The sequence below is a fragment of the Morone saxatilis genome, unplaced genomic scaffold (assembly GCF_004916995.1).
Source record: "Morone saxatilis isolate NCDOM2014 unplaced genomic scaffold, NCSU_SB_2.0 Contig0, whole genome shotgun sequence".
Taxonomy (NCBI): domain Eukaryota; kingdom Metazoa; phylum Chordata; class Actinopteri; family Moronidae; genus Morone; species Morone saxatilis.
The window spans coordinates 15896442-15923878 of NW_023339650.1; the positions used below are offsets into that span (position 1 = coordinate 15896442).

Here is a 27437-nt window from a genome sequence, read left to right on the forward strand (position 1 = left end):
ATATAATTTACAATAGATTTTCAGTGTGTTTTCTCAATTTGCTCTCAGCTTGCGGAAAAAATAAATCAGACGCAGAAACAATCGCTCCAGAGTGTGAGCAAATTGCGGAGCTCCAGGCTGTGTGAACAGCTTTGTGAACAGCGCTTCATGGTGTGTTCGCCTCCTTTGTGACCCCGGCTCTATATTCCAAACATTGCTCTCTAAAGGCCATATAGATTGATTTTGATTCTAGATTGGTTTTTGAGACAGAGAAGCTGGGGTAAGGCAGAGTTGAAACACCCTTTATTTACCAGCACATGTTAACAACCGGGAGAATGTGCAGGACCAACAACATCTCAAGTGATTTGCATACTTGGTGTCATGACAGGTCAATTTTTAAATTTGACCATATCGGGATGAGGCATGCAGGAACAACATGCTCCCTCGGCATGAATGTCAAAAAACAGACTGTTGCCTTCCTATCACTAGCAGAAATAGTGGCCGTATACAGTGAATGATTTACCATCCCCTCCATGCTCCAGCTCGACTCTAATAAGCACCGGATTGTTCACCAAAATAGGGAGAAAAAACCAGAGAGGGTGAAAAGATAGAAATCCATTTGTTAAGTCTAGGCTGTGACTATTTGCATGGTGATGAAGGCCGTGAGTGTTCTGCAGTGTTCAGATGCGAGTCCCTGACAATAGAGCCTGTGTTTGTTCTTCTCCAGGAAGTTTGAAAAGGGCAGAAATGGGGAGAGAAGAAGAAGAAAAGGGGAGGTCGTCAGCGGAGGGGATTACGCGCATTTGCTTCTGCTATTGTGGTGACTGAATTGCTTTCCAGTACCAGGGTATTTAGTCAAGCAGATTGTGTTTCTTTACACCCTGCGATGATCTCTCTTGACGGCGGTTGGTGACAAGTGGATTGGGGGACAGCAGCATCACACAAACAGGTGGGTGTGTTGGTGGACACTATACATCCCATAAGAGAAGATCTTTTGTCAGAAGATAATTAGATGCAATTTTATGTATTGTCGAGAAAAGGATGTATAGAGGAATACAAAGAGTAAAGAGGTTTTCAACATAAAAGCAGCAGCAGAAAGGCTTAAATTCATAATAACTGAACACAATCAATTCTAAATGTATCCAGGGTTTTTTTGTATTTGTCACAGCAAGGAATCATTACATGTCTTGGGTCTTTTAAGATGGCTTCTGGCTTTTTCATAGTTTTGTACCTTCTGAAATAACTGACAATGTTTTAAATTGCTCATAAGTGATGTATTTTTTTTTTTAGTTCACTAGTATTTATCATCTAAAAAGTTTATTTCATAAAAATATAAACTTTTTTTCACCCCATGTTTTACGTTATTGACCTATAGTATGTAGTAACATACACATGATTAAAACAGGAATGTACTACATCCATGACCTTTCTGTTGGTTACTTTTTTTAGTGCAATTATGCAAAGGCCATAAACGGTGACGGACAACTACTCCATCTCTAACTGAAGAACATCCTCAATACGGAGGAAAAAACCTTGGTAAAAGAGGGAAATGTCTGGAGAATGCTAACATGATTTGGCATATCTTCCCAGAATATTGGGTCATAGACAACAGAAATGAAAAGACTGGAGGAGTGAAAATTGCAGCGTAGTGGATACTCAAGTACGCTTTAGCCTTTAAAATGAGTATATTAAGATGATCATCTGTTCTCAGAATGTTTCTGTCGGATATTACTTGAAGTTTAATTTGAAACGTTGTCACAAACTTCTTTTTATCACTGTAATTAAGTCTTTATAGATAATTGGCTGTAGTTTAAATCCACTCATCTTTTTTTTTTCTTTTCTTGTGGAGCATCAATTAATTGTTTTCAATGAAAAAGAAAGAAGACAAATAATAGGATGTAGTCCTATCTCGAATAAATGTCAGTTGAAAGTCGTGACACTTGCTAAACAGCAATAATTTCCTTTTGTGCACATAATAAACTCAAACAAATTACTTATTTGCAAGTACATGATGGCTTGACATTCCCCTGGTGTTCTAGCTCAGTCTCTGGACTCACTTGAGGTCCTGATTTAGGAGACGTAAACTACATGTTAGTGTTATTGTTTTCCAGAGCTGAACAGTAAACAAGTCCATGATAAGCTCCCAAATGACCAATTAAGGACGTTTTGTCTTGGAACAATGATCTTAAAGACGCAAGGCTTAACAGATTGATTTTTCTTCATGTTTCTAAAAGATTGAATGTGAGATTTAAGTCCACATTTACATCCATCGTCACGTTTTCAGCTTTTTTAATTTTTAAATAATTCACACCCATCCATTTCTTTTTTCAATTATCCTACATAAGACCAAGTCAGGAGATTGATGCATGAATCAAAACATAATTAATGCTCATACAAAGTTAGCATCATGTAGCAGTTAGCGTTGGCACTGCACGCTTATATTGATTGTGTCATCCACAATGTCAAGTAGAAGCTGCTTTTTCTTTATTGCTGCGTTTTAACATTTGCGTTGGCACATTAGACACATTTTAACATCATCCTGGAACCATTTCTACAACAGAGCGACATTTTATTAGCTAGAACACATCACCATATAGGAAAATAATGTGATGGTCTCAGCGCATCTAGTGCTTAACATTGTGAGACTGCAGCTCGTTGTCATTCTGTCATGTGCATACTGTACATACAGGCTAGGAAGTCTGCTGGAAATGGGAGGAAGGCCTATTAGAGGTAATGAATGGCTGTCAACCTCAGGGCACTCTGCATGTAGTGCATGTCATGTAGAAATGAGAGTTTCCTTTGAAAGGAGAACATTGACCAAAGGGTTAAATAGTGTTTCTTTTTTCTTATATTTTTAGTTTCACTTGATTTCTTTCAGAACTTATACACCTATAAAGGATAACTGACACATTTATATTAGGAAAGGTCTAAATGGATCTATCCCTATATTTAATGCTTTTAAAATCAGACTTTGGCAGGGTCATCATTATTATCAAGCACTATCAAGCTGCCTGTCACACATGGACATGTGTTTTACTTGCTCCCTAATGCCTTTGCTATTTACAGACCTGGAGCTGGGAGTTTTTTGGCATACCCATTATTTTCCCAGAATTTCATCACTTATTTCTAGAAAGGCCCATCTTGTTAAATTGGCACCTAAACATCTGTTGACCTGTGCACTATTCCAGCCACATCAGTAAGGGCTGATACCCCCAGGAAGATTTTTAAGCAGACTCCTTGGCATGTTGGCAGCTGAGCAGTTGCTCAGAGTAACATCATTGAGGGCTGTTGTCTAGTTTTGGCTCAAGGCGTTCAGTTTGGGCGCGTGCTTGGCAGCCCTATGAAAGACCATAACAGCTCACGATTCAGTGGCCACTAATTGGAATGTCACTCCGCAATGCTCGGAGATATGAATACGGCCCGTAAAGACATACATAAGCACAAACACATACTTTCATTCACGTTCTGTATCGAAATTGAATTTCAGAACTGAAAGCCCGCATCAGTAATTGATTTTACCAGCTCATTACAAATGGGTCTTGACGGCTAATTTACTTTTACAAGATTAAACATGAACATTATGAGCTGCTAAAGCATTAATACTGCAACTACTCCAACTGCTGAAACAACTTCCTGCAGTATACTCTATATGTTAAATTTCCACAGGGACCACCCATGCTAAAAATGCATACACTTGTGTTCCTGTTCAGCACTTTGGATTAAACCATCCACATTGTGGGACTGTATATGTTATGTGCTGATATTACAGTGTCAAAAAACTCTATTAAAATTGTTCAGAATTATGGCTGTTGTGACTTCTAGCCCTTAATAACAACTGATCCCACTGAGTGCTGATGTATGGTTTGCTGCTTGACTGGAGAGCAGTAAAGTTCGGTTCAGGGATTCATGTCTAGACAAAAAATTTGCATTGCTTTTCAAAGTAAAAGACTAAAAGACAAAAGTCTTAAATGAGAGGAAAGTAACAACATTACAGTTTGAGCCAAACGCAGTAGAGACAAAAAGATCGCCATTCTCATTTCATGAAAAATGATTTAGTGATCACACTTGGTAACATAGGATGACAAAGCCGTGATGTGATATTTTGGTCTTTTTGACAGTAACATGTCGAGTTGAGTTGAGAGTGGATGGTTATTGTTACTAGTAAAAATAAAAGACAGCAGAGTTATTAAGTTTATATAAAGGAAATTAAAAATGAATTAGTGTTTTCACTTTGTATTTTATTTGTGTTGTCGTAACTAATTTCCTGTCTGACTTTCATTGTCCTTACACTCCTGACCCTCATCTTGGCGCACATTATAATTGGTGCATCGATTCGACTCATAGTTTGTCAGAGGCATGTGTGTCTCTGTTTTCCATGTCTGGGGAGACATTGATCTAATTAGAAGTCTTCATTAGTCAGCTGCAGAGTGCAGTGTCATGCTTAAGGAATGATGTTCAGGCCCTGCTCCCCCCGATGCAACACAATACAGAGCCTTGTTTGAATTCAAAACAGAGGGCTGTTTTCAGCTGCCGTGCAGGACTGCAGGATGCAAGACAAAAAAGGAGAGTTCAGACAAAGGGATTGTCTCTCTCCTATAAAGTTTCTGCTCTGGTTTTCTTGCTTAAATTTGTTATCTGAGTTGTTGTTGTACAATGGATTTGACATAACTTTTCAGATAGATAAAAAAGGGATCATGTTATTATAGAGCTTATATAAGACTGGTTCCAATCCTTGACTTTTCTGTCAGACCTACCCTTACAGCCCTCAGATGAACTACATTACTACATTACTTTTAGTTATTTCGACAGTTTATTCTTGTAGTTGCAGTAACTGGTTTAATGCACACTTGCTAACTAGTTTTCACACACACAAAAACATAATACTGTAATGCCTATGTTTTCCAATTTAGTTGAACTACTTTACAGTCATTCAACCACTGATATTTAAGACAGTCATCTCTTTTTTCTTCAAATTAGATTTGCCTTTAATTAGAACTAAAATCCACTTCTAATTTCACATAAATATTCCATGGCTTTTTGTGTAGCTTTGTCATTTGAGAAAATATAAAATACTTCACATATGTACCTAAAGCTTTGTGTAATTAAACACTCGATTTTCAGATTTTGTACTGCTGCCACAGATTTCAATTTCCTCATTTTGCTATCTCTGTGCACTGTGGGAAATTTCTCACTGCAGCAATTAATTAAATTGTTAACTTTTATTTCAGAGACATGAGCATGCATACAAACCACATCCTAACAAGGTGGGATACAGCACTCCCAGGATCATGAATTACTGTGCCGTTGAATGAAGAATTGGTAGCACTGGACCAGTGATACCTTTATCTTCTTTCCACTAATCATGGTCAGTGCAGAGGAAATGCACGGATGGACAGTAAAAATGAGCATGCCGAGTGTTTTGGCCATGGTGACGGCCTTTTCTATGATTCCTGGCGGGGTGCTGAGCGATATGAGAGGTACTCAGGGTCTGGAAGCCCAACAATTGGCCCAGGGGTCCACTCATCTGCACCATCGCCTGAAGAGAGGCTGGATCTGGAAACAGCTGTTTGTCCCCGAGGAAGATCCCACTCCTCGCGTTATTGGCCAGGTACCGCTTCAGATTGAATGTCCTCCATGTCCTTGATACGGTACTTCCCTTTGAAAATGCATACAGTATGTTGTCTGTTTTCCTCTAAAAAAAAATCAAGCTTTTATATATCCCCTCCTCTTTTTGTAGCTCAAATCTGACTCTGACCGAGGCGAGTTTTCTATCAAGTACATATTAACAGGAGAAGGTGCCGGAGATGTGTTTGAGATAGATGAGTATTCTGGTGAGATCCGGACACTGAAGAAGCTCGACCGTGAGGAAAAGGCCTTCTATGTCCTTCAAGCCCAGGCTATCAACAGGAGGACCAATGAACCAGAGGAACCCCAGTCAGAGTTCATCATCAAGGTGCAGGACATCAATGACAATGTCCCCCAGTTCCAGAACGAACCATATGTATCCAGCATTCCTGAGATGTGTCCAACTGGTATGTTTAAGAAAGACGAGGAGAAAGCACCCCACATTGAAAGTATAGGCATGCAGTGGATGGCAGTGGCAGTCGGTTGGTAGATAACTTCACTGAAATATATTGACAATTGTTAGAGGTCGCCAGGAAATTTTGTATTTAAATTATTATTGCCCGCCGGTTGAAATGTAATTGCTTTGGTGACCCCCCCAGCTTTTCATTTGGCACCATCATCAGGTCAATTTTTCCAGTACTTTGGTTTATGAGAAAATGCTTTGCAAAACTTGTAACATTCTCATCAACCTCAGCTATACTTTGTGTTTTGTGCTAATTAGTAAATGTTAGTATGCTAACACACTAAACTGAGACCCTATAAACCTACCTGAACCCTGAACCCTGAAACATCAGCGTGTTAAAGGAATAGTTCGACATTATGGAAACCATTTGCTTTCTTGCCAAGAGTTAGATGAGAAGACTGATACCACTCTCGTATCTTTATGGTAAATATGTAGGTGAAAACAGTAGCCTCTAAAGCCCACTAATTAACACGTAGTGGAGACTCTAGGGAGGTACTGCTCCCAACCAAGACGATGAAATGGGTATATGTAACACTTACACTTCCGTTTTTATAAAGGTTAAACAAACAAGATATAACATGCTAATTAGTGACTTTTAGAGGTGCTGGTACTGTGTTGAGCCCGTCTAGCTGCTTCACCCTGTCTCCACATTGTATGATTAGCTAAGCTAACTGGGTGTTAGCTATGTATTTACAGTGCAGATGTTAGAGGGGTAAGGATCTTCTTATCTAACTCCAACTTGACAAGAATGTGAATAAGCATGCTTCCCACAATGTTGAATAATCCCTTATTGCTGTCACTGTGAGCAATCTATGTTGTTGTTAGCATTTAGCTCCAAACACAGCTGTTTGAATTCAGTTTTTCATACACTTTTCTGTCTTTTTGGGGTGGTAAACAGATCTTTTATTATTTGGTTTTTAAATGTTCTGGTAAGATTTGGAATAGGCTAAACAATGGCATTATCCAAGATTCAAATGTATAGCTATATTTGTCATGATTGACACATTTCTGAGAATTATATATTACAAATACTAGTCACACAAACAACAGATTCATTTTTTTCACAAATAAAAGTTAAACATTTTCTGTTGAACAGATAAAAACTTGTTATTGGCTTCATTTTCAAGGATATAGCCTACTTTTCAAATTAATTTTCTTAACTTAAATCTTGACTGAAGACAATGAACAAAAGGTTATATGAATGTCTGTCATCTGTCCCCATTCAGGAAGTCAAAAGTATTGGATTCTGAATCGTAGCTTGGATGCCTTAAATTTCTTAAATAATGTTACTATAACCACTGCCCTTTCATACCACAAACATTACCATTTCAATTTATATGTAATCTGCTTTTGCAGCATAATATCTCACTCGTAATAAATCATAATGCATTTGACTCAAAAAGGTAAAGTGAGAGGGGAAGGTTGTAGTGCGGGTGCCTGAAAATAAGAAATGCTGCAGTAAATCCCTGCCTGTGAAAGAAGAACAGAGTGCTGTCTGGGGAAAAAAAAGAATGAGATAGACAAGAGGGCTAAGGGAGAGAAAGATACTGTAGAAAGCAAGGTGAGAAGAAGGATATGGTCAGCGGAGAAAAGGGTAGTACGTGTGAAAGATAGAGAGGTGAAACTGAATCAGAGTGCGGAAGAGAGGAAATGAGGGGCAGGTGGATACTGAGAGAGACGTAGCTATAGGGCTGGAGAGGCTGTCACACACACCTGCACAGCCTTACTGAGTTGCGAAAGGCCAATGCTGCTCCCCACCCCCACCTCCCCAACTCTCACCCCTTTGTCAACATCCCTCCTCTCACACTACCTCAACCTCACCCCCTCCACACACCTCTTCCATTTCCACTGCTCCCCCCCTGAGCCAGACAGACAGACCCTGCGGGACTGTGGCATAATCACTTTATTTCCCCGTCGACTGGAACTGCTGCCTGAGCTAACTCTGACTGTGTGATCCGCTCCCCCCCACAGGGACCACGGTGGCCCAGGTGACAGCCACAGATGCTGATGATCCCATGTTCGGAAACAACGCCAAGCTCATCTACTCCATCCTGCAGGGGGAGCCCTACTTCTCTGTGGAGCCAAAGACGGGTACCACTGAGAGATACAGAGGCTTTTACTTTGAACCATCCTTTAGTCAAACACAGATCTCTCATCAATCATAGTTTGGGCTATTAGAGAGTAGAAATTTGGCTGTGCAGAAATAATGTTTAACTTCACAACAACCGGGGTTAAAAAAAAAGGAAGGGCAGGAATGTTTCCAATTTCCGGCTGTTGAGACAGGAAACTGTCTTGTCTTTGGACTTTGTCCCTCTGGTACTAGTCACTTTTCACAACTCAGACTATGTTTCTCACCTTGAGAATTACATAGATTCCCTTGGCAACTTCATGTCTAATAACAGATATTCACAGATTTGTTTTCTTTTAGACCATTGGGAAAAATGTAAGTGTTTACTAGTTCAACGGATGCCAATGCATGTACATTTACACTATTTACTTGTGTAATACAGAGGTCAGTTACAACACTTCCCACACACATTGTTGACCTGAACTGTGGAGAGTTGGGGGAGGGAATTATTGACGTCAAAAAATGTCAAAATGCAAATGAATGCAATATGTAAAAGGGCAAATCTGACTTTTAGGAAACCAATTGCTAAGTTTTCACTCAGGAGTGGGCAGCAGTTGACGCCAAACGACTAAGTTGTAGTTTTGCTCATGGCTTCAGTTAAACTATGAGGATGCATTTAGAAAAATGTTATATTTACAAAATCCCATTAAAACCAGCAATCCTCCATTCTCCATTCAGTGCTTCTATCCTAGGTATTGCCTGTGTTGCCAAAGTATGATGTATCTGATTCATCTGTGCCATAGAGCTCCATTATTGTCCAAAACATTAAAATTAAAAACATTATAAAAAAGCACATGAATGAGCCATTCTGTTGCACAAAGTACTGAAAGAAAGACTAACAAATAGTTGGTTTTGGTCTTTTCATGGGGAAGAATGAACAAAAAAACCTTACTTATCCTTAAAAAAAAACACTAATTATTTGGCAGTGTTACATGGCCCGGTGGCTAAAACAGCTCTAGTAGATACTTTATGTACAGCACGCACGAGTCAGATGTGTTTGTCACAATACAATAGTTAAATGACTAGATGAACAATGAATGGCGAAGGGCTGCTGAAAAAATCCCATGTCATCTAAACACAAGATTAGATTACAAGGCAAAAATAGCATACATTTTCCAGGTCGATATAATTCTCTGGATTCAAATTGTTCCACTGTTTACTAAAGCATTAAGTCGTCTGAAAGCCCTCTTGATATTTCTTTGTATATTGATCAAATTTGCAGGCTTGAAGTTTATTGTGGTGTAGTTTCACTGCACGTATTGCACAGGCCTCTCAAAGACTACTTGAGGCAAAGTTTGTTTACGTACATTTGGTTGAACAAAATAGGAAAAAGAAGATAGAAAACCGCCCACAGATACACTTGATGCTGTCTTAATGAATTCAACTTGCCTCTTGTATCCCTCCTCTCAGTCTGCCTTCTCCACCTGCAGGGATTATTGTAACATCTTGGCCAAACATGGACCGCGAGGCCAGAGAGCAGTACCTGGTGGTGGTGCAGGTGAAGGATATGCTAGGCCTCAGTGGTGGTTACTCCTCTTCCACCACAGTAACCGTCAGCCTGACTGATGTCAACGACAATGGACCCACATTCCAGCACCGTGAGTCACTCATACAGTATGAGTCATAGTGATGCAAACACTTGGCCATACACACTAAGGGAATCAATGAAAGGGTACAAAGCGTTGCAGACTGCAAGGAGATGTTTAATATTACACCTAAGAGGTATTTATTTGATCACACTTCTCCGGTTCGGGTGGGTGGTTTGTGCTGCCAGTCCTGCATTCGGCTGTGCACATCTTGTTATTCAGACGGCCAAATTTAAAAGGAGACATTGGATGAATGAGAGAGACAGATAGAGGGAAAGAGACGAGGAAGGAGATGGGGATGTTCTGCGTATGCACACGTACATGTGTCGCCCACTGGATGAATTTAATCATTCACACATGAAAGGACATTTGTCATGACCTTTGGAAACAAACCTAGCCTTCTCAGCGATAAACCTCACTAAATGAATGCCCAGGGAAGAAATCAATTCTGTAGAAATGAAACAGCAAGGATGATACTTTTAACTATTAATGTCACATTGACATTCATTGCTGGTACAACTGTATCCCATGGATTCTATGTTTAGTCAAAAGTCCTTATAAATATTGTATGGCCACACCTCACTTTGAACTGTGCCCTCTGTTTTGTCTCATAATTGCAAATTATTATCAGCAGGGCCTTTTTTTCTTAGGAGCAGCTGGTTGCTGTTGAGCTCCTCCCAGTTGTGGCAGCCATTCAAATAGAGTCCCTCAAAGACATAATCATATTTTCTCATCTTCTTATTAGAGTTAGGCTGGGATTATGTGGAGTTGCCACAATTTATCTGTGACTCACACAAATTGACCCTCCACCACAATGTTCTCGCTTCTTATCACTTTACACACCAGCCGATTCTCTTGACTAGTTATTAACAACTTACCGAAAAGTCCTGTAGGTGATTTTTTAGTGAAGATAACTTTTTTATTTGTTGTTTGTCTCTAAACGTGAGCTATCATTAGGCGCTGCAAAGGAACCAATTTGGTATCATCCAGATTTCGTATTCCTTTTGATTTCCTATTCCAGCATTCAACATCTCTGGCTAATGGTGTCGACATGAATCATTTTCAAAACATCCTTTTTTCTTCAGACCTGTACGCCTTTGCCATCCCTGAAAATGCAGCCGTGGGCACCACAGTGGGCAGGATTATGGCAGAGGATGGAGACATTGGCACGAATGCCAGAATGACCTACAGTCTGGAGGATGACCTGGAGGGAAGCTCCACTTTTATCATCAAAACAGACCCGGTGACGCAGGAAGGAGTGGTTCTGCTAGCCAAGGTGAATGTCTTGTATATGAATTCAGTATATTTATTTTCATATCTAATTTTTAATCTGATCTTTCAAGGGCAGTAGTGTAGTCATAAATTATAGTGCGGGTGGGCACAGAAACCATTAGGTCCTGAAACATTATTTTTTACAAAAACTATATGCAATTATTACCATCCTTGTTAAATCACCAGTGTTTAGGATTTAATTAAACTTTCAGACACCAATGTGAACTAAAGTTTAAAAAATCATTGCACCTGATAGAGGGCATGGCAACATATCACTCCCCAATAATCATGCAAGCCTCGCCACAGACACACAGCTGGCAGACCACAGCAGCATCTACGTTAAACCACACAGATACACAACAACGAAAAAAATTAAATAATTCTTTAAAAAATTAATGAGCCTACCAGATGCAACAGTGTAACAGCCTGGCACCGGGACCCAGTAATCACACACAGTCACACACCTGGCAGAAACAGCAATATCGTCTCTTTTCCAGGTCACGGAGTCTGGCCCCATGTACACAATAAACTACTGTATGCTAGGCTACAAAATAAGAACACTGAATGTAAATAGTTTTCTTTAACTTACTTACTTTTAATGGTTTCTCATCAGCACTGAAATGTTCCAGTTTTTATCAGAATTGACAAGTTAGAAGAGTAACCACAATACAGTTTGTTTTGTAGGGTGACAAGGGGCTGTATTTCTCTTGGGGAATTGTGAACTGTCTAAGCCCTCACTGGCAATCTGGTAAAATAACAGTGCTGTTGTGTAACTAACTCAAACCTGGATATTTTGGGAGATATTTTGGGAGATATTTTGGGAATTAGATGAGAAGACTGACACCACTTTTATGTCTTTCAATATAAATATACAGACATCAGTCCTGTATTTCCACAGCTTCCTTTCTCTCATTTCAATGGGAAACTGACCGAATCCGACCCGGTTGCAGGCATTAAGAATAACTGTATAGAATTAGCCAATCTTCTCGCTGATGGTCTTGTTTGTTTATGTAGGTCACATAGAGGCATCAGTATTAAATTAAGACTGTTTCATAACCAGTTAAAAACTCCTTGTAGTATGTTTCAGAATACTCAAATATAGAATGATGCTGATCGTTAAATTACTCTTGTGCTTCATACTTTATTTTTTTCCCACTTCTCCTTTATAGCACAGGAGATTTCAGTTTAGATACTGATATAAAAAAACATTACTGACTCTGTCTCTGAATCATTTTGGGAACGCGGTAATGGTGTGCATACTGTTTTCTTATTACTAGCATCACAATGTTAATCGAAATTGCAGCATTATTTAAGTGCATGCTCACAGCTGGTAGCTTATTGACATTGACTAAATTGCACCATCCAGTCTGAGTCGTCCTGCTTTCACAGGAGTGATTATCTGTCTGAAGTACAAGTTAGCAAAACATACTCGAAAAGCTGTTACTCCTCGAGCTTGCTTAACGATGTTAAAACAGAGGCCTATAACAGCCACTTTATTAATATGAATTGTAAAAGGTATTTCTTTCCTTCACAGCCTTTGGACTTTGAAACCAAAAGACGTTTTGTCATGGCCGCAGAGGCGGTCAATGACCATGTGGACACTCGTTTTATGACTTTGGAGGAGTTCAGTGACAGGACAACCCTCAAGATTGTTGTGGAGGATGTGGACGAGCCGCCTGTCTTCCTCTCACCGGTCTACGAGTGGAAAGTTCCTGAGAATGCAGCTGCGGGAACTGTGGTTGGCATTGTTAGCGCCAGAGACACTGACACAGTCAACAATCCCATCAGGTAATGTGAACCGTCTAAACCAGGAAGAATGGCATCTGCCACCCAACTGCCAGTATGATAATGATGAGGTAGAAACCCAGGCTGGTGGGGGCGTAACGTCCCTAGACAGCTTCCTCCACAGGGTGAAAAATCATTCCATTTCAAATAATGTTACTGGCTCGGTGCATCCATTTTTACCCTTGATCTCTGGATACCCTGTACATGGTCATATTTATCTCATATTACTTTAGTAGGAAATGAGCCCTGCTGAATAAATCATGACGATTTTTTTTATACCTCACAGGCTTTTCTATCTATTGCCATGGTATTATCACAAAGCGACATGGCTAGGACGTGGGGATGTAATAAAGCACCATACGAGGTGGCATATGGAATTGAGATTTGCAGTCATTTGCAAGTGGGGCACGTTGCAGAGGAGACAGCAGCAGTACTGGTGCCTGTAGTCCATCTCAACAGAGCTTAAGAGTGGCAGGTGCTGCACATCATCCTCAGCCTTGCATCTATTACTGTCCCTTTGGTGACAGTGTCTCATTGATTAATAAATTCAGGCTGACATTTTAGGGGTTTCCACAGTTCTACTAAATATGATTAAGTTTGCTTTGGTCAAATTGGCTTATTTTCCACGTCGTTATCAGCAAAGTGGCTCACACAAATGATTCATTACTCGGCCTGTTTTCAATCCTGGTTACTCTAATTCACCATGGTGTTATAATCACTTGCATTAATGAGTGTTAAGGGTATGGAGGTGTGAAAGACCTGTGCAATAACAAGCAAATATTTCTTTCATAAATACTTCTGCTTGCTTGGTCTGTGGATGTTCCTTTAAGTCTATTTTTATATTCAAAAATGCAAGCCCTAACTTGGCACCCACTATAGGGAAACAAGACGCAGCGATGTGTATTATGTCACCATAGCTACTACAACTGTAACATTGTGTAGACAGACTATTCAATTCCAAAAAGACTGGACAAAGTTTCACTTTGTTTACAATGATATTTTCTACACTTGCATTAAAATAACTGAAAAATACATCAAATTGTGTCTATGACATCTGTGTGAAATGTTGTTGCTGTGTCACACTAGCTTGTGTGTGCAGTCTCTTTGTTGGATATCCGTCAACAGATCAAAAAATTGAGCAGTTTGCCTAATTAATCTCCCAGTGGTATCACAATGTTTTGTTTGCCTAGAAAACAACCTTGCCTGCTAAGTGTCTGTCTCTGTGATTTTCCTTCCAGATATTCAATTGACAAAAGGAGTGATACCACAAAAGCTTTCAAAATAGACCCAAACAATGGAACTATAACTGTCGCTAAAGCTTTGGACCGAGAGACTTCAAACTGGCACAATGTGACGGTTGAAGCCAAGGAAACAAGTAAGGAGAATTTTTTGTCTTGTACAAAAGCATCTTGTTGACAGGGCCAATTTATGGCACATTTATCCATACTCAGTCATAAACATGTCCAGGATATATTCACAGCAAAGTGTTGATGATAAATCTTCGTCTAGAGCAGTGATTCCCAACCATACAGTTGCCAGAGGTTAAATGGAAAGTTTGTGTAGTAACTTAAACTAATTTGAACAAACAGAATCTACAATTTGATTATATATATTGAGTTTGCTGTAACACGCGTACAATACTGTTATTGTTGAGAGTGCGTGAAATGGAAATGGTTAAAATACTGTAGTTCGCTAACAGCAATAGATAAATGATGAAAGAATACATGGCTAAAAGTAATAGATAAACAGTTGAAATTGTTTTCTAAAAGTAATGAATATTTGCTAAAAGTAATGAATATCTAAAATCAATGAAAAAAGACAAATAGTAAACATCCATCTTCAGCCATTCCAAGTGCTACTCGTACAAACTTAACCAAATGACCTAAACATTGCTTGTCAGCTGTCCAATTGATATTATTCATAATACTAAATAACATCCTGTTTAAAGTTAATTAAACATGGCCAGTGGCATTGGTGGTGTCAATAAAGGGGTACATGAGTTCATCTGACAGGGTTGTACTAAAAATAAAAAATAAGTTTGGGAACCACTGGTATAGAGTGATACAAACCCTTAAATTTCCATAGATGGGTTTACTTATTTTAACAGTTTTTTACAGTTTAGTCGGTCTTGGTTTGGAGAAACCTGTGAAACGCTGATGCCCATTTTTCTGCTCCACAGTTGTGTTTCAAGCAGAAGAAACATTTATCAGTCTTAAGTATTATTTTGACAGAGCTTTTACAAAGCATTTATGATACATGCACCCAGTGGACTCCAGCAAATGTCTATCTTCACTACTGCAGCGCAGAACCATTTATCCTCCTCTGTGGTGGTGTTCATCAAAGTGCTGGACATAAACGACAATGTGCCAAGGCTTGCAAGAGATTACCAGCCATATATCTGTGAAGGAACACAGGCGGGAGAAGTATGTATATTATGATACACTGATGTTCATGATTTACCATTTAACAGTTTGGCAATGAGAATTTTCATGAAGGTATACAGCTAAAAAATAAAATCATATTGCACTACTATTCTCTACATCTTTTGAAAGATTGAAGTTCTCACAATGACCTATTTGACTATTGTACAGTACTGTACCATCTTACATACATAACATTGTCAGTTGCTGAATGAGGGTCATATTTCTGACAAAGGAAAGGTGTATATGATTACATAGTCCTCCTTGGAAATCTGTTGTGTGTATGTGGCACTTGTGTTTCCTATACTGCCTTAGTAATGTGTCTTTGTGTCTCTCAGCTCATTCAGCTGCTCAGTGCTGTTGATCCAGACGACCCTGTGGAAGGACACCACTTCTACTTCTCTATGGTCCCTGAGAAGCATATCAATCCAAACTTCACTATCAGAGACAATCAAGGTTATATTTAATTTAATTTTTAGGCACACATGATACCTCTGAAGCTCTAAATCTATTTTACGCTTAATTTAACATTTTGCGAACCACACTTATTTGCTTTCTTGCCAAGAGTTAGAAGAGAAGAAATATGAAACTACAGCCAGCAGACAGTTAGCTTAGTTTACACAAAGTCTGGAAACACGTGGGAAACATCTAGCTTGGCTTGAAATAATCCTCATTAACAAGTAGCTCATTTGTTTAATCCATACATAAAACTAACGCATAAGACTAAAAATATGGTTTTACGAGGATTATGTGCTGTATTTCTTGGATGGACACAGGGACTCTCTGAAGTTTCCACTGGTTGCCTAGCAACCTCTTGCTAAAAATACTTCACAACTTGTCAGTTTTACACTTACAAACAAGATACGTGTTGATTAATGAGCTTTAGAGGTGCTGATTCTTTAAACTATGGATTGAGCCAGGTAAGCCATTCCCCACCGTTTCCAGTCTATGTGCTTTTTGGTAGATTTTTCCTTTAAGTGAACCAGCTGCTGAATGATTCAGCACTGTTGCTGAGACCCTCAGCATAAAGTAAATTTCTATTATTATATCTCTCGCACCATGAAGTTTCATCTTGCAAATGACTTTTAGCTGTGGGGCAAAAATGAATACGTGAAAACAGATGAAGTCATACTTAAGTCCAATTGGTGGCTGGAATACTGAATACTGAGCTGCAGCTAAACCATAACCTGTATGAGCAGTGGTATAACTGTGTGACCACGGCAGGATATTCTTTATGATAACAAGAATTTAAATTTAAATGAGCACTATGTACCCGTAAGTGTTTTTTGCCACATTTTGGAACGAAATCCTTCAGCAGAATGTAGTATTTGTGGCTGACAGCCTCTCAAGTAAGTAAATTGAAAGCATTTGCCTTGTAGTGAGTGGGCAGTCAACCCTTTTCCATGTTTATAATGAAAATGGGCAGTCAAAATCGAACAAACAGTGTTGTTAAAGTGTGCAGCAGAGTGATGTTTGAATGTGTCAAATAAGTTAGAATGAAATGCATGCAGGTGCAGTGTATGGGTGGTTAGCCACGCAAGCACAGCAGTCCAGTCAGCAACCAGGAAATGAATAATGAATAAAGAAGGAACACATTTAATAAAACACATTCCTATATGCCACAAGGCAGGCATATTTGACTCCCGAAAAGTTATTGTTCAAGTGTCTTGATTAAGTCTTACGGGTAAACCCAAAACTGAAAGAGATTTTCCAAATTTACTTTTGTACACACTGAAAATTTGATTTGACAAGGTGTTTGGGCCTTTCAGAGAGCTTAGATTGTATTTTAAATCACATTATGTGTGTCAGTTCACTTGTTATTCAGCTTTGAATTCCCTCCAAAATAACACTCACAGTGGAAGCGGTACTCATGTTTTTTTGTAGAATACTGAAAAGTGCACCTCTCTGTCATTTTTAGACAATACAGCCGGCATCGTTGCGCGTAGGAGTACTTTTACCCGCAAGGATCGAACCCAGTACCTCCTGCCTGTTGTGGTGACAGATAGTGGCTCTCCAGCTCTCTCCAGCACGAGCACTTTGACCATCAGTGTATGCAGCTGCCAGCCTGCCGGTCATTGTCCCACAGGGGGGGTGAAGGCCCTCGCCCTGTCTATGGGGGTCAGCCTACAAACCTTGATAGGGATTCTGGTCTGCCTGGTCACTCTCACAGGTAAGCAAGAATGATCTTATCATGTATTCACATCCCATCTCAGTCCAGAATATGAAACTATGATATAATAAGGATTTACGGATATCAACACATTTTTTTGGAGTTTGGTCTCTTTGGGTCTGTCTTAAAATCAGAAAATGAAAAAGTAATGCTGAAAAATAATTAATTTAAATGAAAGATGTTTAAATATGGAGCCCCAAAACTGACAAAATGTAATAAAACGTTATCAGTCAAGTGAAAAAATATAGCAGAATACACCAATAAATAATATTATTTAAGTATTATTGTTTTCCATCAACCTCCAATCAGTTGATCAAATAAATTAAGATTTATTTATTTTATTCTGTTTCTGTAACACCTTTTTGTTTTGAACTTTATTATTTTCAAACAGACAAACATTATAAATTACACATCTACAAGACTTTAATTTTTTCCCTTGATCAAGACAAGAACCAAGGGCTTGAAGATAAAGATGATATGATGAAGATAGAAGTATAGTAGTAGTCTTTGTGAACTTCATAGTAGCGTCTGATAGCTATCTATTTTAGTGTTAGTTTGCTGGCTAAAATGCTTTAGCTACTGTAAAGTTTAGACCTATTCCTTTATAACCTCCATTTTATTTAATTAATTAACAATATTATTTACTGCTGTATTTTGGGACTCCATATGAATCTGATCTGTTTATTAAGATACAGAATATTAAAATAGACTTAACATTTATCAGTAATAATGAAAATAAAAAAAATAAAAAAACATCTTTTAAACAGCAAATAACAAGGCTACCAGAGTATTACCAAGGTTCCTGTTCTGCCAAGTTTCAAAAGACCTTACTGATATTGACAAGACAGGCATCTGACTAAACACGATTACTCTTTGTGAGAGGCATTTTGCAAAGGTAGTTTATTTTGTTTAAACAGGAAGAGGGAAGTGTACTAGTGAGCTGATTGTTTCTGCGCTGTGGCTTCACAATGAGATTTTTGAAGACAGTAAACAGTGGCATCTTAATGCTCAGCACCTATAATTACTTCACCTATTGTCATTAGATATCAAGGAGACCAAGGATCAAACTCCTAAAAAGTCAGTCTATTCCATTTGGAAATAATTACAGAGCATATGAAACAATGACAATCTCACTGATACTGTGTTATAAAAAGTCATTCTTTTTCAGCGAATCTGTTGAGTTAAAGCAGTTCCACCTCACATCGTTTTGGCAAGTATATAAATGTGTGTTAAATAGCAGGATTTTTCATTAACAAATTTGCACTTATATTTGAATCCCCTTTTTAAAACTCACCAGCGTGCCTTTAACACACACTTTTAAAATGCTGAAAGCTTGCAGCGCAATGATGTCAGGTAATGAGCGTATTGATTGCAATACATCAGTAGCAATGCCATCCTGGGACATTGATGGGTTTGCATAGAGAAGAGCTTTATTATGACCTCGGCTGCTTTGTGTCCTCCCTGTGCCCATCACATGAAAGATTAATGACAATACCTGCTATGCTAACATTCTGTCAGATGAGCACAATACCCGGTGAAAACACGGCAGAAAAAATAAACACTTTTAGCATTCTGTGCCACATGGAGCAAATAAAAAAATCTTTATTTATGTGTAAACTTAAATTAAAAAATATATATAATTTATAGCCTGTAATTTGCCCTCATTTAGATTTTTGTGACCGCAATAAGTTAAAGAAAACAAATCCGAGTGCTGTAATGTTCAGTGCACATGTACTTTCTATGTGCATGCTCCATCAGGCACCCTAAATGCTTTTTTCACACTAAGCTCATGACCTTGTGTTTAACTGTAATAATCTCCTACTGCGTTGTATCTGCAGCCCTGTCAATTCTAATGCTGATGGTGAGGAGACACAGGCGGAAGCAGCAGGAGGGACTTGAGGTGAAGGATCTGGAGCTGCCTGAGACAGTGTCACAGAAGGTGCTGTATTACGGAGAACCGGGGGGTGGAGGAGCAGACCTGGACTTCTGCCAGCCGGTCGTCCCGCTGCGCCATCACCCCAGGAGGAGGGAGAGGAGGCTGCGGAGGGAGGACGTCAGGGCCAGCATACGAATGTCCCTCAGAGAGTCCCACCTCATTGGGCCAGAGGACGAGGTCTTCAGGCAGTTTATTCTGGACCGGCTGGCGGAGGCTGATCGTGATCCTTACGTTCCCCCATTTGACTGCCTAAAAACCTATGCATATGAGGGGTCAGGGTCTCCCACAGGGTCCCTGAGCTCACTGGAGTCTTCTACTATAGAGCTTGGACCGGAGCAACCTGTTTGTAATCCCAGACCCTACTTGGTTAGACTTACCCCTTGGTATGGGGGAGGAGATGAAGACACCTTCTGAGGGACTCTTCTTCTTTTTAAATGTATCCTATGTCATGTATATCATACATCCCTTGTAGAAGGGACAGATATTATATATATTTTTTTATGAATTTAACAACTTTATTTCTCCTGACAAGCAACTTCTTGTGGTTGCGCCCATTATTACTGCTGTCTTTCAGTAGCAAAGGTGGGATTAGCATGACATGGGACAACATGTTAAGTCAACAAGTATGGGACTTAAACTTCAGAGACTGTTGCATCCTCTCTTTTACCAAAAGTCAATGTTTGTTTCGTTCAACCTTAACCATGACCCTTCCATAACCTTGAAGATGCATTAATTTATTTTTTGGCCACTTGGCCGCAGTGGAAAAAGCTAAAATGTTGAGTTGTACTGGGCAGGTAGCACACAGTGGGTTTATTACATTTTTCTGAAAACAACTGCCTGATGCAGCTGGAAAAAGGGACGTTAAGAGCAGTCTTTGTTGGCTATAAAACCGAAACAATTAGGGTAATTAGGCTAAAGCACTCTTCAAGCTGGGAATGTAAAGTTGGTGACATGCTACCCCTTTACATTGCATAAAGTCATTTGATCCATTGTTACTATTGATTCACGCAGCGTTAACTGGGTACTTTAAGCCTTAACTTTTTGACTGGAATCAAAAAATGTGGCAGATCATAAATTGTAGGTTTGGGTTTTTTTAGAATGCAACAATGTGATTTATGCTTTAATTAATACAGTCATTACACTGTGACAGGTGACAGTATTACATTTACTGTATAATACCTACAGTATTACTGATGTGAAATAAAAAATTCTGATGCTATTTGTAATATTATTTAGTTCATGTTATGTTGTTGCTGTTTTATATTTGGCATTTTAGCTCATAACAGTTCATATTGTATGTGTATTTTACATTGTATGTATACATCCCTTGGTTATGTGTATTGCAACATATTCTTTCTAAATAGAGATTTTGTTTCCTAATTTGCTTTGTTCTCGCATAAATTAAAGTTCATATACAGCAGAGTATCCATTAAATATCAACTGTTTGACATGTATTATGCTGTATGATAAGACTTTTTTTCTTTTTGTTGAGTCACCAGAGAGCACATCACACTGCTTATGTAAGCCAATCAGCAGCGGAGCGAGCACATGGGTGACTGGCAGCAAAACTCCAGCAAAGTAAGGTTGAAAGAGGAGAAAAGTTATCTGAGGCTTGATTTGAAATGTATAAAGAAAAGTGAAACTCTTGAGAAACACAACAGCTGGAGTGCTGTGGAAAAAAGTGCATAATATACAGCGCCTGGATCTGTTCTTTCTTCATGGTCATTTACAGTATTATTGGCAAACACTACATGTTCACTGCTAGTTGTGTGGGTGGCTGCTCGAGGGGTGACTTGAGGTAATTGCATGGGGATGAGGTCCAGTCCCCTTCACCTCCTCATCCACTAATTGGGCTGTTTGCTGTCTGTGAAGGTCAGTGTTTGGACCAGAGAGAATATAGTTCTCACTGAAGAAAAAAAATGAAAAAATTCATACACAAACCTATTTGAAAAGTAGCTGGAATGCCTCGAGGAAAGAGACAATATGACGGAAACAACTAATTGCTTGAATCTTTTCAGCTTTTTCTTTCCCGCCGTGGTTACTTGTATGAGTAGGTGCACCACTCAGCAGGACAATTTCCAGACATCACTGCAACTCAAAGTGAGCTTCAAATAGCTTCCACTGTTGGAAACAATCTATCCGGGCAGTGCTTTTTAGACTAAACCATTGACTCACAATGGCTTCTAAAGACACAGGTGTTCACAAAAAAGGCCTTTTTTTTTAAACTCCTTTCAAACCAATCTTTACAGTCCAACATAGAGGGTATTGGATTTGCCCATAAAGGCTCTGTTCTAATTCCTTTTTCAAAAGTACCTTAACGTCAAAAGTCATTCAGCTCCTGGTGTCATTTAACCTTCTGAATTTCTGTCATTACCCATGGTGAATATCACGGGTAATTTAACCTAACAGCCCTTTTCTTTGTGTAATTATACTCATTACAGCAGTGTGAAGGATTTCACTCCGTCAACTGTCTCTGTCCTCTGCTCTCCAGCACAGGTTATAGATTCAGCTCTTCTTTTCAAACCCAGTGCCAAACTCATCACAAACCACCACAATGCTCACTAGAGGGTCTCCGAGAAGGGCTCTCATTTGGCAGACAGTGAGCTGATTGAAAAGATGCCTGAAAGGATTTTGGAGACCCATTTTTTAAAAAACAATCATTAGCAACATGTATGCCTTAAGGTTTGGCTGAGGAGAAATCAAATTGTTCATGTTCAATTTGGGAATGTGAACGTAATTATAGACTATGGTGATTGAGATTTGGATGTGATTCTGAGCATCACAATAGTGTATTCGTGTATTTGTCTAAATTTAAAATATCACACATATTGCCTGCAGTCTCAATTAAAGATACCAAAAGTGTGCAATGCGAGAAGATGCTTTGGTTTTCAGTGACAGGTTGCTGGTGAACTACACCTTTCAAGTTTTGCTGTTGGTTGAAAGCTTTCGTATTCTGTTCATTTTTGAGGTTGAAGAGTGTCTGCACTGTTTAGTCCAGTTGAATCAGACTCCGGATTATTTCCCCCTTGATGCAATTCATTGGGCCAGATCTGAACCCAGCAATCATACTTAACAAAAACAACCACGTTGAGACTCTTTAGAACAAGTGGTTTTGATTCTGTGACAAACAAATTCTGGAGAGGTTCATTTTTGGTGGTGATCTGACCTATCTGACCCAGATAACTCAGTGGTGGGAGAAGGCCTTACATCTTTTATGTAAGTAAAATTATCAACACCACAATGTAAAAGTTCTTTATTACAAGTAAAAGTCCTCCATTGAAAACCCTACTTGAATAATCAAACAGAAATATTATCAAGAAAACATACTTAAAACTTTTATTTATTATAACTGCATCAATGTGGGAGCAGCATTTTACTTTTGTAGCTTTTCAAGGAGAAGCAAGTAAATTGATTCTGCTTGTTCGCAACCCTACCCCTAAGATAAATCTAAAGATAAATATGGTTGGAAACATACATACAAAAACATACACATTTGATTGCAGTTTTTTTGCAGACTTTCTTTTTGTGAAATATTGGAAATATCTACCTCTTTGGGCCTCCGACGTTAAAAGTAAATATGAAGTTTAGAGGGGAAATGTCTCTTTTGTGGAACAACACAAGCCTTAAAAAATGGGAACTACTAGTTCCATCTTCATTAATACATTGTACATTATAAACATATGCTTTTTTTAATGTTAAATTTTGATCTGAAAAGTAACTTTTATACATATATTTGTATATGAAATCTTGCGCAAGAGACACCTCCTGAATTGGAAAAGATTTTCTAACTAGAGCCTCAAATTTTAAGAATATTATATTTTTTATCTTGTGTGCATGAGATCCATATGTTATTAATGCTAAGGGAACATGATTATTTAATTTACTATATCTATATCTGATTTCTGCTAGTACAGTGAGATGTTTGGGAAGACAGAGATTAGTTGAGGAGGATGGATCTGTGAATACTTGATATCCTTATTAAAATATTTTATTGATCAACCAGTGATCCTAGTGATGTCAAATTGCAAGCAATTAAGGAACAGGACCACACTTTTTAATATTAGGATGTAGGCAGTAAGCCTAAAAATCACAATAATCAATATTAAACCACATTCACTATAATATTCAGGGAAACTAACTTCCATGTGTGAGCCCTTAAACATAATCAGGCTGTTATCACCCCAGCATGTGTGCTGGAGTCAAATCTGACAGCAAATGTGTTAAAAGATTATGCAAACTTTAATATTTTAGGATTTACAGAATACATTTCCTGCAAGTTATTTCATGTGAACCTTTGCTATTCTGGTCCATTAATGAGCTTTCCCTCATTGCGATGAGACTTGGGGATTGTCAGACTTTGAAATGAAATTAATAAGTAATAATGGCGTGCAAAAACTTTCAAAACTTGTTTTGTTGTTCATCAGAGGCTAATTGGTGGCTGTTTTGGGGTGTAATATGCAGCCCAATTTACAAGACAGTTGATAGTTTGATATTATGCCTGAGGCAACTGGATTATGATCAAGACTATTCATGCTCAAACTGAATTTTGTTTTGGGTTGATGGATCTGGCTGAAGAAACTCTTTTACATTGCAAATGGACCATTTGCTGAACAAATTTACAAATGGGTCATTACAAATGGATACTTGTCTATGAGTGGGGCTGGAGTAAGAGTAATACTCCACAAATTTGAGTTTTTAACCCTTTTAAAAAACATAAACACAAAATTATAAGGAAGGGATAAAATAATTATTTTGTTTAGTCTAAAGTAAGCTCTAATCATTAGCATGCCTATCTAACTAGATTAAATTTTAAAAAATACCCAATTTACAACTAGAACTGCAACTTTTTGCCATGGACATGCAGCTTTAGCCTCAATTTCTCCTGCCTTTATATGATAGGACAGCTTAAGAAGGACAAGATTGCTAATGTTAAGCAGCAATGAGTAGTAGTAACAATAACCATATCCACGGCCACTGCTTCATGACATTGTGCAAAGAGTCAGCGGCAGCGTATAACTAGACTGCACAACACCTCTTCGGGGGCTATATTCAACTAATTCATGGAGGTATTGTAAGCTTCATGAGGCCGCTAGCTTCAGCTGCCAGCTAAATCTACCAGCGACAGATGTCATTTTAGCGGCTAAATCTACAATCGCCAGGTAGAAATGAGCCACTTAGAATCTTGCTACGTGTATAAAAAAGCATGATTTGCTGTCATGACATTGTATGCCCTCATTGAACACACCACAGTGTAAAAGAATACACGTATGGTTTGGCATTTCCGGCTTAATAATATAACACCAAATGATGATGTAAATTAGGAAGCAGCCATTTCTAAGCACCCATCCGATTAGTGACTTCTTCCTGAAATTAGAGGAAAGCAGAACAGACTGTGATTGTGTGTGTGATTGTAGAGTTAGTGATCCTGTTGCTAATCACCAATCATCATTTTGACTCCAACAGAAAATGAACATAAAAACATTCCCTGCCATTTCCTTTGACAAATCAGATTGCAATTCACCCCGGCTGATGAAAGAACTAAGCAGTGAGCTACACAAGAGGCAATAGAGTGGTGTTATGAATGGTGGAGGGGTCATTCTTCAACTAAAGACTTGGATTCAATCTCCATCACAGCCACTATCATCACTGACAAAGTGTGCTTGGTGCTAACTGTTCTTTTGTAATTTCCTGTTTGTCTCTTATTCGTTGAGATGTAGATTTTTGTAGCAATTAACAAAACTTACACTCTGATAAAATATACAGATAAATGAGCTGTCCTAGCAGTTAGCCTAAAAAAAGTTGCATTGATGTTAATGACATGCCTGAAGCTGGGGCTCAGTATGGAAAAGGAGACGTTGCACACTTCGACCTCCACCACATCAGACTCTGATGACACTTGGTTGGTTAGTTGGTTACTGTCACTCCTGATCAGAAACACTCACAGAGTCCTGATGAAACAGATTAACCAACTGTGTTGTCATTTTCTTTACTTCAGAATGAGCTTTTTTATCTACAGACGCACCAGGTTGCCTTCTATGGAGTCCGCCATGTTGGACCCCTATGTTTCTACAGTAGCCCAGAACAGACAAACCAAAATCGATTTTACACCAGTAAAGTCCACCATTTCTCCTGCACACTTCACAACCCGTTCTCATTCCCAGGTTGTGAAGTACAGATGCGAGCTGTGTTCTATTCATTGCAATCTGTTACTTTACCTCTAGATGGCACTAAATCCTACACACTGGTCCTTACAGTTGATGCAGCAAACACACCCAGCAGATACAGATCAACATAGCATTCATTTGGAGTCTTGTTTTTTGCAACCTGATTAAAGTCACCTAAGACCTATGTTCACTCTCCTTTAGCTCTTTTTTTGGTCTCCACCATCTCATGAAGAAAATAGCTGGCTCTTTAGCTGCTAAATGCTCTATTTCACAAACAGGTGGCAAACTTTATCGACTGTTTGTTAAACTGTTTGATGCTGTTTTGGTTCCCTTTTTTGCACCAAAACAGAACAGGGAACAGGAACAGCATCAGGATGCCAGTGGGTTCTTCACTATGAGCAATACCTTTCACATTATACAGAGCAATTTGATCCACTGTTATTCTTAAGTATTGATTATGGCAGCTTTATAGTTTAAAACCACAATTTCAGGGGCTTTAATACATGGGTTGCATGCAGCATGTGTATAACTTGATTAATATTTTGAGATTGTTATTGAGTTTCTTTGCCAGTGTATGGTAGAATAAGGTCATTCTATATTTGCAGCACCAGTGTGTCAGTTTGCCAAACACCCTGAAAATGTTGCTCTAGTGAATGTCTCATGGACTCAAGCAGTGAGGAAGGAGCTTTTGGAACTGACATGAAAAGAAAGTAGGAAGTTGCAGGTAAAAAAAAGCTTCTGACAGAAATCTTCATAGGCTCCACGGTGGAACAATGGGTTTACATCACTTTATGTTTGTTTTGTGATACAAATCACAAGAAAAAGTCATACAAGGAGTTAAATCAGTGGGGTTTGAATGCAGCTTTATAGTTTAACACTACAATACAGCAGTTATCTCATAAAGAATAAGGCCCTTGAACACATTCTTAGTCAGGCTTATCGAATTAGTCAAACTGACACTAAATAGAAATTAAATTAACCACTGATTTTAAACTGAATAATGTATTTTCCTTTGTTGTGACTCATCACAAGAAAGGTTTTCCCTTGCCAAACGTGCCAAGAGACTTTTTCATTGAATCAAAATACACAGATTACTTTAAGCTATTTTCAGAGTAAGGCTCCTCATCTTTTTTTCTTTCTTTTTTTTAGGGCGCTGCTGAATTTGGAAAGAAATACTTTCCACTTATCATACATAACACATCCACTTGATCTGATTTCATATTGTTCTTTCCTTAGGTCTGTAGTATGAAACTACTATTATGGAATACCAAAGGCCTCAGGTCCAAAGTGAAAAGTCCCATTAATAAAGAAGAGATTACTTTCACTTGCTGTCAAGGCCCTGTGCTGCTAAAGGATTGATGCTCTCACATTAAATCAGCCCCTTGAAAGGTCCTTCCAAAACTGCAAGAGTGCCAACTGTATAGGTAATTTTTTTTCCATAATATGTTTCACTTTCAGGGCATGTTCAGTAGTATTATCAAGGCATTGATATTGGGATTTTACTTTGTTTGTTGTTTTTGGTCATTTTAAAAAAAAAACTGTGTATTTGTCATTGATGTTTGCACGCTTGTGTCTTTCTTTCTTTCTTTCTTTCTTACTTTTTCTTCCTCCATTTCTCTCCTCACAGCCACAGGGTTTGTTGTTCACTTTTTGTTGTCTGAGCCATCATTCAAAATGCAGGGCTTTCTTCTGACAGGCACTGAAGCAAGGAAATGAGAAATGACTTACACAGTTTAGCTCCTCTTCATTTTCACTTGCCTTATTATTATCAAACACATGCACCCCACATTCACACATACACACACATGCGCACACATGCACGCATGCACACTGCACGCACTTTCACAGATGATTAGTGAAGTCTGCTCAGAAAAAAGACACCCAAATCTGTAAAGTGGTGAGAGGTTTT

General features: G+C 38.7%; 1 protein-coding gene across 2 annotated transcripts; it reads left to right on the top strand.

Annotated features, from left to right (window-relative positions):
* Positions 1-759: 759 nt before the first annotated feature.
* Positions 760-20812, top strand: cdh19 (cadherin 19, type 2). Of its 2 annotated transcripts, XM_035682074.1 has the most exons (13): positions 761-928; positions 5208-5587; positions 5717-6011; positions 8039-8158; positions 9626-9793; positions 10867-11057; positions 12588-12841; positions 14077-14213; positions 15140-15261; positions 15597-15714; positions 17177-17428; positions 18597-18638; positions 19267-19390. In XM_035682074.1, exons 2-12 carry the CDS (start codon positions 5342-5344, stop codon positions 18611-18613), a joined length of 1920 nt encoding a protein of 639 aa, XP_035537967.1. In that variant the 5' UTR covers positions 761-928; positions 5208-5341; the 3' UTR covers positions 18614-18638; positions 19267-19390. The 2 variants fall into 2 exon arrangements, with proteins under 2 accessions (XP_035537960.1, XP_035537967.1); XM_035682067.1 differs by lacking the exon at positions 18597-18638 and having other exon boundaries at positions 760-928; positions 19267-20812.
* Positions 20813-27437: the final 6625 nt, after the last annotated feature.